This window comes from Octopus bimaculoides, chromosome 11 (assembly GCF_001194135.2).
Source record: "Octopus bimaculoides isolate UCB-OBI-ISO-001 chromosome 11, ASM119413v2, whole genome shotgun sequence".
Lineage (NCBI taxonomy): Eukaryota > Metazoa > Mollusca > Cephalopoda > Octopoda > Octopodidae > Octopus > Octopus bimaculoides.
The window spans coordinates 6,602,496-6,614,365 of NC_068991.1; the positions used below are offsets into that span (position 1 = coordinate 6,602,496).

At 36.8% G+C, this 11,870-nt stretch overlaps 1 protein-coding gene across 1 annotated transcript in view; it reads left to right on the plus strand.

Annotated features, from left to right (window-relative positions):
* The window catches only part of LOC106877156 (DNA replication complex GINS protein PSF1), a 6,910-nt gene extending 618 nt beyond the window's left edge, over positions 1–6,292 (plus strand). Inside the window, exons 2-7 of the mRNA XM_014925967.2 lie at positions 623–687; positions 1,609–1,704; positions 2,582–2,672; positions 4,225–4,341; positions 4,811–4,885; positions 5,418–6,292. Of these exons, the coding sequence (XP_014781453.1) occupies positions 623–687; positions 1,609–1,704; positions 2,582–2,672; positions 4,225–4,341; positions 4,811–4,885; positions 5,418–5,486 (513 nt within the window). The 3' untranslated portion in view covers positions 5,487–6,292. The remainder of the gene's footprint in view (positions 1–622; positions 688–1,608; positions 1,705–2,581; positions 2,673–4,224; positions 4,342–4,810; positions 4,886–5,417) is intronic.
* Positions 6,293–11,870: the final 5,578 nt, after the last annotated feature.

Consider the following 11,870-nt stretch of genomic DNA (forward strand, 5'->3'; position numbering starts at 1 on the left):
TTAAAAAAAATTCTGTTATATTTTTATAATTAAATATTATTAGGAATTATATTAAAAAATCGTTAAAATATTTTGTGTATTGGAGAAGTATAAACGATTTATTGCAGATAAATTTTAACAACAAAAATCTTGAATGGATCCCACAAGGGTTATGTGGACACCATTTGAGAATCCCTCACTGAAGTTGTAATTCAGGTGCCCTGTTACTATATTATTCTTCCTTATAGACCCATGTTCTATTCCCCCCCCCCTCATCAAACTGCTCTCCCTTCTTTCATACTTTAACCTTCATCTAGCACAAAACCCCATCATGTTTCATAGTCTTGCGAGCCACATAGTAACTTCTCTAGTGTATGAAAATAGCACCCAGTCCACACTGTCAAGTGGTTGGCATTAGGAAAGTCATCCAACCATAAAAACCATACCAAAACAGACACCGGTTCTCAATGCAGATCGGATCCTGTCAAACCATCCAACCCATGCTAGCATGGAACATGGACGTTAAATAATGCTGAGGAGGAGGATGACATGTAGATCATGGCAAAATAAAGAATTGAATGTTTTTTTGTGCGAAATTCTTTGAAGTATTTTGTTATTTGGAATTTGGTATTATTTTCTGTAGGAGGATTGCATCCGGCAGATACTTGATGAAATGAAAACACTTTATGAACTTAACCAGAAAGATGTGTAAGTTACCCATTTTTGGTAATAGCTGATTTTTGCTTTATTTTCAATATTTTCAAAGTCATCTTCAAATAAATTTCAACATTGAACAGTATTGTTAAGCAAGTCACACAACTCAACTTATTGAGCTAATAATATTAATAGTAATCCCGAGTATGACTTTAACCCTTCAGCATTTAAACTGACCATATCCGATCCAAATATTCTACCTGTTTTCTGTTCAAACTGGCCAGATCAAGCCTCTTGCACCTAGTCTACAATGTCATTCTAAAAATGAACAATCACATCATTGAAATTTTGAATCTAAGAGATAATGTGTAATTAACTGAAAACGGCATAAATGATCTGAATAATGTAAATGCTAAAGGGTTGAACTGCATCTGGTGGTGGGTCCCTGGTTTGGTAGTTTCAGGGTTTTGAAGAGTGTGGAACCATCTCCTGGCCACTGCTCCCATGTCTACTCTGACCGAGAGTGGTAGCATCTGTCAGGGCTTGAAAAGTTCCTGGCTTTACGGGGATCCTGAAGGGCTTCGTTGGAGGCCCAACATTGCAAGTTCTTTTTACAGGACTTAGAAAAACTGAAGGACTGCTGCAATAAGTGTGTGAATCTGAGAGAGGAATATGTTGAATAAAATCATAATTAACCGATCCTCTTGTATTTTCTTTTACCCAGAGCCAGAAACTTTTCAGCACCCCCTCGTATATGAATGTAAATTATTTCTGTATTTAGTTTACGAGTGTGATGGGTTTTGTTGGTAAATGAAAATGCTTTTCTTGGGCTGTGTGAAGAAGTAAATTAACAACATTCACAAACAATTAACAGAATCTTTATTACACAAATATCCACTCCTGCGAATGGATATTTTCTGTACGATCTGTGATTTTCTTCATATTAATTGGCAACTATTTCCCATCTCATCCTAGGAACGACACTGTTGCCGGAGAAGCTGGTTTGTTCTCCAGTGTGCAGGTCCGTCATGCTGCTCTTGAAAGAAACAAACGATGTCTTCTAACTTACTTGTAAATATACCTTTTATTTTTTTTACCATTTACTTGTTTCAGTCATTGGACTGTGGCCATGCTGGGGCATGGCTTTGTAGATTTTGTTGAACAAATTGATCAGAGTTTTTTTTTTTTTGGTCCCCCCCCCCCAGTCTGGTACTTGTTCTGTCAGTCTCTTTTCCTGAAATCTTAAATTCTGGGAATATAAACAAACCAACACTGGTTGGGGAACAGACACAGTGATACGCTCACTATATGTGTGTGTGTGTTTGTGTATATGCTCCCAAACATAAACACATATATAACAAATATCAGGATTGGGTACTGAGTTGTGTTCTTGAGCAAACACTTCATTTCTCATTGCTCCAGTCCACTCAGCTGGCAAAAATCAGTACTCCTGCGAAGGACCGATGTCCTGTCCAAGGAGGAGAGACATGTGCCACAGAATCTAGGTAACTGGCCTTATGGCTTGAGAAATAACTTTGATCCTTCTAAAAATATAAAAAAAAGAAGTGAGAGATTCACTCATAAGTCTTTGGTTGGCCCAGTGCTATAAAAGAAGACACTTTGCCTAAGGTGCCCTGAAACCACATGGTTGGAAAGCAAACTTCTTTCCACACAACCATACCAACACCTGTGCATATTAATGAACAGAAACTTACTGTATTTTAACGTGTATAACGGACCCCTTATTTTTGGGGCTTGAAATTTGGAAAAAAGGTTTTGTAAGGGATTATAATACTATCCATGTATAAAAAAAACTCCCATATTTTTTAACCTAATTTTTGACAAAAAAAAGGGTTCCTTATACATGTTAAAATACAATATGTCAAATCTTTGTTTTGCATGCAACAGACTTTGTATAAATAACTGCTACCGTTTTCTGTATCTGCAGGTATAGAAGACTAAGGAATATCCAACAAATGCGCTGGGAATTTGGTAGTGTTCTTCCTGCTGAGATCCGTTACAATATGTGTGAACGTGAGGTAAGTGGTTTCAAGCAGTTGTCTAATGTGACCCATGAAATGTGCATATACACCTCTTTTACTTGTTTCAGTCATTTGACTGTGGCCATGCTGGAGCACTGCCTTTAGTCGAGCAAATCGACCCCAGGACTTATTCTTTGGATGCCTAGTACTTACACTATCGGTCTCTTTTGCCAAACTGCTAAGTTACGGGGACGTAAACACACCAGCCTCGGTTGTCAAGCGATGTTGGGGGCACAAACACAGACACACAAGCATATACATACATACATACATATATATGTATACATATATACGACAGGCTTCTTTCAGTTTCCGTCTACCAAATCCACTGACAAGGCTTTGTTTGGCCCGAGGCTATAGTAGAAGACACTTGCCCAAGGTGCCACGCAGTGGGACTGAACCCGAAACTGCATTAGCCCCTAAAAGTCAGTGGTTCCCAATCATTTTCTGGGTTCATTCTTCTGCAGGAGACAGTGCATTTATGTACCTGGAAAGCCTCGGAAGCTGATTTCAACTGGGAATGAGGCCACATGCTACCCCTTGTGCCTTGTTGACCTGTCTAACTGGAAAGCTGACTTCTACAGGGAATGGGGCCATGTACAATCCCTTGTTGACCAAGTCCTGGTATTTTTCTTTTTCTTTTTTTAGCTGGTGAGGAATGTTGAATCTGTCCTCCAAGGCATTATAACTTCAACCAGAATGATTTTTTTTATTCGCTGCTGGAGAACAGGACCGTATCTACTGCTTATTTCATGGTATTTCAGACTCATTAAATCTAAATTCAATGTAGATTATTTGTAAACTAGGGGAGATCACTTTTCACCAATCAATGTAAAATATTCAAAATACTGCATTTGATTCAACCAATCAGTATAGATTAAAATTTTGTCGGGAATAAATGCATAAACTGTAATCGGTAATTTTGGTTGGTTGATTAAAAATGTCGATCATTTATTTTTTAACAAATTTATTTTCCAAGTTAGCCTTGAAACTAAGTATTTCAGAATTCCTAGTTTCACATACCTGCTGCAAACATCGAAGTTAGTATTGATGTGTACGGTTTTAAATAAGTTCATTAAAAAGAAATATGAAATGAAAAAGAAAAACAAAAATCAATGGTTAATATATTTTCCTGCATGTATGGGAGACAACTCTCAATATGTTTCAGTCTTAGTTTCACCTCTTTAGCAAAGCATTTCTTATGCTGTACTTGCCAAAATAGTGATGAACAAATCATGAAGCAAATATACAAATTTGAGTGTAGGAAAGTAAAATTTAGAAATTAAATAATTCAAAAATGTTAAATCGCTTCCTTCTGTTTCTTTCCCAACTTTCATATTTCTATGTTGCTGCTGTCTTTGCAGCAATGTTCAGACTTCTGTCTTGGACTGTTGTAGCTTCAGAGCATATGACCTTTATATGTAACACCTTAACTTCTTTTCTATTTTACCAAATCCTTCCAAATTGTTGATTATTTCATTAAAAATATGGTTGTGAAAGGATCAAATCCCAGCTTAATTACCCTCTTAATGTTTTTTTCTTTTCCCAGGTGCAATGGTTTAACCGATATAACAAGATGTTAGCAACCTACATGCGAAATATTGCTGGTGGTATCGGACTCGACCTTACTCAGGACATACAACCTCCTAAAAGCTTATATATAGAGGTATTTACATTTCTCTTGTAGTAATTGTCAGGTTCAGTCCCACTGCATGGCACTTTTGGGGCAGGTGTTTTCTACTACAGCCTTGATCCAACCAATGCTTTGTGAGTGGATTTGCTTGATGGAAACTCTGTGGAAGCCCATTGTGTGTGTTTGGGGACCCCTGGTCATTACAATACTCTTCATATAATTAAGTACTGCATATCTGGAGTATGTTCTATGCCCCCTAATGAAGTGAAGGGTTGGTATATTTAGAAAAGTATACCTGTGGGTTGCACCTGGTCGTGTGAGCGACTACCTGTGTACCTTAGAGCTGGTCTTGAACTACATAATCTAAGAATAATTTTTCATATGGACAATATCTTCAACATTGTATTTATGACAAACAGAAGTTTGTGGTAAATACTTAGTTTGGAAATCTCAATGTAAAAATAAATGTAAATGATTTGATTTCACTGGTTTCACTTTTCAGGTGAGATGTTTAGTTGACCATGGAGAATTCGAAACTCAAGATGGAAATATTGTAGTCTTAAAAAGAAATAATCAGGTGTGTATTATGTATTTATTTCTTGATTTGTTTGACCTAATTAGGTTTAATAACACAACGAGGTTCATTTTGTTAACAATCCTTAATTCTGTTTAACCCTTTAGCATTCAGATTACCCTCTCAAATGTAATAATCGTGGCTTATCTCATAGCTTTGAGGTTTCAGTGATGCTATTGTTCATTTTTAGAATGACATTGTAGGAAGGTGTGAGAGGCCAGATCTGGTCAGTTTTAACATAAAACTAGTAGAATATTTAGGCCAGATATGGCCAGTTTGAATGCTAAATGGTTAAAATATATAAGGGTTGTAAATAAATGACTGTTTTATCTGGTCCAGTTCTTATTCAAACTATTTGTTGTCGTCCCTTTTTCTATGTTGGCATAGGATGGATGGTTTGACAGGAGTTGGTGAACCAAGGGACTGCACCTAGCCCCTATTTGGCACAGCTGTGCCAAAACGTCTCATACCCCACCTTCCATACCTCTGCTTTCTTTCACTTGAATTAATTTTCATTTTCCTTTCTTTCTTTCAGCATTTCCTTTTACGGTCTGAATGTGAAAATCTTATCCGACAAGGCATCTTGGAACATGTCACTAACTGAAAACGCTTTCTTCCATCTCGTACATCATTCTACTTCTTTTCAAACCTTCTGTGAAAACCTGAGACCTGAAAACTGAAGATACACTTTAAATGTGATATATTAGTTCCAAATACATTACAATACATCAAAATCCTTTAATTCCCAAGACAAACATATATTGTATTGATGAAATAATTTCTGAATTAGACAGAAAGAAAGAGATTGCTATTATTTGAATACCATGTTTTTCTTAGGACGTGCAGGAAATGAGGACAATTTTTTCCTTAACTTTTTTTTTGTTCTAGTTTCATAATTTCCATGCACAAGGCTGTAAGTTGGTAGAATCATTAACATGTCTGTGGAAATGCTTTATTGCATTTCTTCTGGTTTTATTTTCTGAGTTCAAATTCCACCAAGTTCAGCTTTATCTTTCATCCTTTTCAGCACTGGGGGTTGATATTATCTACTTACCCTGGCCTTGTGCCAAAATTTGAAACTATTATTTCAAAGCATGCATGGAACGGTTTTTGTAAATCTAATCCGCTGGATATTGTTGGAATGGTTATTTCTACAAAAGGAATACCTTGATTACTGCTAAGTCAAAGAAGAGACAGGAACTGAGCTTGTCGAGTTTGGTACTCAATCGTGTACATTCACAGGCTCAACTTGAAACGATGTATATTTGAAAAGTCTTGAATCTTAATCTCAAGATTGTTGTCCCTCATAAACATTTCAACTATTAAAAAAGAAAAGAAAATCCTGATTTTTCTGACTCAGTTTGTTTCTGAACATTGTTGTTAATAAAAACATCATTCTCATGTATTGTACACCAGTCGCTCCTTTCCACTTCAGCACAACAAGTTCTCCAGCTGCCTTGCCACTCTTGTCCAAGCATCTCCTGATACTCTCCATCCACCATCCTCTTTGTCTGTCTCTTGGTTTACTGCCCTCTACTCTTCCTTCCATGATAATGTTTTCCAAATCTCTGCTTCTTCGAATAAAAACGTGTTAAGAAGCTTGCTTCCTAACCACATGGTTCTGGGTTCAGTCCCATTGCATGGCGCCTTGGGCAAGTGTCTTCTACTATAGCCTAGGGCTGATCAAAGCCTTGTGAGTAGATTTGGTTGATGTAAACAAACCGTCGTGTGTGTGTGTGTGTTTGGCCCCTCCACCATCATTTGACAGCCATTGTTGGTGTGTTTATTTCCCTGTAACCTAGAGACTGATAGAATAAGTACCAGGCTTTGATAAAGTACTGGGGTTGATTCATTTGGTCAAAACTTCAAAGTGGTGCCCAGATGCAGTACATATTCATGAAAAAGGTTTGTAATGGATACAAGTTTATGGGAATCCCAACTTTGAATATAGGACCTGAGGTGATTTTATTTTGACAGTTTTTCAGAGGAAAAAAGTGCATCTTATATGCCATCAAATACGTTAACACTCGACAAGCGAGATACTGTAGTTTTTGTCTTAGATGAAGTCTTTCAATGTGTTAAAATACACACTACATATTGGAGGGAGGTGAACAATTGTTTCGACAGTGGCTACTGAGAATGCCAGATGCATTACAGCCTTCTTGGGCCTTTGTCAATAACATGTCCTTGCAGCTATATACTTAGATTAAATTTGTCATCTCAAATATAGGAAACGGGATAATACATTCACTGATATTGAGAATAGCTGCTGGGCTAAATATATATATGATAAAGAGCCTTCCCAACTCATAAGACCACTTTCTGTGATGTATATACTCTTCACCTGGATGGGCTGCTAGTCTTTTATTTTTACCAGCTGAGTGGACTCAAGCAGTGTCAAATGAAGTGTTTTGCTCAAGAACACAATGCGTTGCCTAGCCCAGGAATTGAAATCATAATTTTACAATCATGAGTCCAACATTCCAACCACTAAGTCATGTGCCTCCACACAGAAATTCCCCCATCTATATATATATATATGTTCTGAATTCAAATTCCGCTGAGGTTGACTTTGCCTTTCATCCTTTCGGGGGTCGTTTATATAAGTACCAGTTACACACTGAGGTCAATATAATCAACCTAATCCATTCGTTTGTCCCCTCTGTGTGTAGCCCGTTGTGAGCAGTAAAAAAATAAGAAACGTTAGCATTTCGTCTGTCTTTACTTTCTGAGTTCAAATTCTACCGAGGTCGACTTTGCCTTTTGGGGGTCAATAAATTAAGTACCAGTTGCTTACTGGGTCAATCTAATCAACTGGCCCCCTCCCCCAAAATTTCAGGCCTTGTGCCTAGAGTAGAAAAAAAAAATATGTCAACACCTATTTCTGATGAACCTTCATTGCTTTTGCAAGCTGCATGGTGACCCTGCAGGTGCTGGTTTGTGGTTCCTAGCTGGTTATCTTGGAGGAAGTTCTGAAGCCTCTACCTCCTCCTCACTTACCACTTCTATGAGAGATCTTTCAGCTCCTATATTTTCCTTCTTTCGTCTCTGAGCCTGTTTATCTCTTATCCTGAGCTCTTTAATCCATGTCAAGTGATGCATCCTTTACTGGGGAAAAGGACTTCACAATCAGTAATTTATCCCATTTCTTGGTAAGTATGAAGTTTATCTGACTTGTGTGTTTACCTGATAAATTAGCTGGTAGCTTTGACTTTTGTTGCAATTTTTCATTCTTTGTACCATTACTTTCGCCTCCATGTACACCTGTGTCACAGCACTAATGTTGTCCCATGTTTCTTTTACGTAGGCTTTGATAACAAGTCTCTTATCAAGGTAATCTAAAAGAGGGCCTTGTAGAGACAATCCACTTGACCTGGGGCTAAACAATATACACGTTTAATTAGTAGGCAAGGGCAATAACTCCAGATAGCTTTTCGATCCACTATTTGACAATGATTTCCACATGCCACCAGCCTTTACCGATAAGGCGACGCTGGCAACGATCTCGCTCAGATTTGCTTTGAACGTTCCACTGGCACGAGTGCCAACCAGGCGGTACTGTCATTGGCCACGTAAGTGATTTTGATTTGCATTTTAGATTAACAAAGAACTTTACATCAGTTTTGAAAAATAAAAGTATAAAAGAAACCCAGATTATAGGATGACCCTATAATTATATACACTTTTTTTTTTTTGCTGTATTTGTTTCTTTTTGATCTTCTATAATAATGAAGATGTATCCCTCAACTCGCTACTTTTGTATACAGATACCAAGAAGAAATCTTGCAGGACAGACATTTTAACGAGATACATCTTATAATCACTTGAGGAAACACATCTACACTTAAACGAAATGTTCAGTATCTCACTTGTGACGGATTGATGCTAGATGGGTCGAAACAGTTGTAATGATCTAGAAAAATTCTCATATCTTCCATCTCTCTCATTAATCATATATATATATATATATATGAAGACCCATCAAACTGAGCAAAATCACAATCGTGGTGGATACTGGTCTCATGCAAAAGCACCCATTACACTCTTGGAGTAGATGGCATTACGAAGGGCATCTAGCCATAGAAAACCATGCCAAATCAGACTGGAGCCTGGTGCAGCCTTCCAGCCCGGTCAAACCGTCCAACCCATGCCAGCATGGACAATGGACGGTAAATGACGATATACATACAATTGGAACAAGAGTTTTGCTAGTTGTTTTAGGTGGCTATGAATTTGCAAGCAAGTACCCCCTCACCCATGACCTGGCACAGCACCCAAGATGTGACAGCAGGAGGTGGGAGAGGATTTTTCCAACACTTGGCTGGTTCTCATCTTCAGCTGAGTAGAATGGAACAATATGGAGTGAAGCGTCTTCCTTCGGAACACAATGTTCTGCCCAGTTCAGAAATCAAAACCTTTATGGATCATGTGTCCAACATACTACCAACCAAACCACACAACTTCACATTATACATTACATATACAAAATTGTAAACATTATTTGCCAACATAATGTGGCAGTCCCGATTGTGACAAATATTACTGTTATTTAGCCACAGGAAACATCGTCTCCAGCTGGCTATACAACACGCAATCTGTGTCCTTATATTTTCATACAAGGGAGTCCAGCACCCCCACTCGGTACAAAGCAATATCTGGACTGTGGGTCTGGGTTATTTCCCTTTCTCGGCACAGAATAACTGCCCAACTGAGATGGCGCTGCTAAAGTCCTGTTTGAAAATATAATTTTCGAAGTGACACACAGTCACTGATCTAATAAATAGAAAAGTTTTTCTATTTACTTAGAAATTATAAACAAAGAAATATTAAGGGAACAAAACAACAAAAAGTATATCGATCTCACTTGGTTTCTTAGGGTTTTGATTATATTTCAAATGTATTTGGTTAGTAACTTTCGAAGAAAGGCAAAAAGTTAAACAGGGAATCAAAACAGGGTTAAACAAGGAAATGGGAATTGGTAAACGTAACAAGGTTTTTGTTAAGGAAACAAGAGAGACAAGAGCTGATCGTAAGTGTACATATCAACAGGTTTTTCAGCTAAAATATGAAAACCTCATTGCAAAAGATGTCGACTATTTTAACCCTTTAAGCTTTCAGATTACTCTGTTAAATGTGATGCTTACTTATTTCCTTTGTTTCAAATTAATTCTGCATTATCTCATAGCTTTGAGATTTCAATGATATGTTTATTTTTAGAACGACATTGTAGGGAAGGTGAGAGAGACTGGATCTGGCCAGTTTGAACACAAACCACAAGAGTATTTGGGACAGACCTGGTTAGTTTAAATGCTAAAGGTTGAAACCCACTCTTTGTTACTATTGAGATTTGAATGAAAAGATTCCTGCATTTACTGATACAGGAGGGAACAATTCTCAGTTTCAGATAAGTACATCATAATGATGCAGTCACTGGTCCCTTTGTTATTACAGCATCTCAAGAAAATACTGAGGTATTCTACAGTCCGCATGTACTCTAATTTCTACAGCATTTGCCTAATCAGAAGTTATACAGCTTTTACTTGTTTCAGCAATGCAAATTGACCCCAGGACTTATTTTCAAGTTTGGTACTTATTCTATCAATCTCTTTTGCCAAACTGCTAACATAAACAAACCAACACCAGATATGAAGTGGTAGTGACAGCAAACACAAACATCTAAGAATAAAATGAGACCAAACTCTTTGAAAAATGGACAACACTACCAAATTGATAAAAGAAAAAACTTGGAGAAGATTTAGATAAAAATGTTAAATGATGCTGCTCTCATAGGTGACCGACAGAAACGGTTTCTTTGCTACCAAGCACCAGAGACTGTCCCTTGGTTCTACAATACAAAACTGGCCGTTTTTGAATTAAAACCTTTTACCATAACTTTATGGAAGGACATTTTTGCTAAAATTTTGTTCCAAATAGCAGATTAATAATAATAATGCTTTCTACTGGAAGCACAAGACCCCAAATTTGTGGGGAGGGGACTAGTCAATTACATTAATCCCAGTGTTTCACTGGTATTTAATTTATCGACCCCTGAAAGGATGAAAAGCAAAGTTGACCTCAGTGGAATTTGAACTCAAAACGTAAAGATGGACAAAATACCGCTAAGTATTTCGCCCGGCATGCTAACGATTCCGCCAGCTGACCACCTTCAGATTAATAATGACAAGATTATTTTATTAAATCCCTATAAATTCTTGGGTTACTTTCAAAATCTATAGAAACATAGCAGCAGTGTAATTTCATTAGAAACGGTCAAGAAAAAGTTAAGTTTAGGCAGAAAGTAAACATCGAAAACAGTTTAAAAGAAAACCAAACGAAAAGCAAAACAAGAAAGAAGTATCAACAAAATTAAAAAAAAAATATTCTTGACAAACTGTATTCAACTGATACTTAATCAAGAAATAAACGAGGAGGTAATAGGATCAATATCTGGTAGAGTGATGTATATTAGTTTATGTGGAACAATTCCTTGAAGTCTGTTAATTTTGCTTAGTCATCATTAACCTTAAAACTATTTCTGTTTCTGAGGAAACTAAGAAGACTGAATTCCTGTCAGATTTCAGGGATAATCTTTAATCGATTAGCAGCATTTGTCTTACTGGCATTCTAGCTCCACCCCATGATGTAAAGGTTGACTGCTGGATGGGTTTGAACTCGGTGACTAGTGTAAAGGGAAAATGGAACTTAAAATTTATTATTAATGGATTAAAAAAGAAAAATCAATGATAAATGTATACAGGGGCAAAAGTTGTGGCTTATTGAAACAGACTAGCAAAGTGACTGGTACTTAGCAGGTGGTAAGCTAATATAGATAGGAACACTAACACAAAGTATAACATTTATAAGTCCTTTTATTTATCTTTTAAGCAAATACAAAAAAAATTTATTTTTTTCTTTTAATTGAGTAAAATTTTATTTGAAAGTAAAAAAAAATAAATAAAAAATTAATGTTTTAAAATGTTTTTTTTTT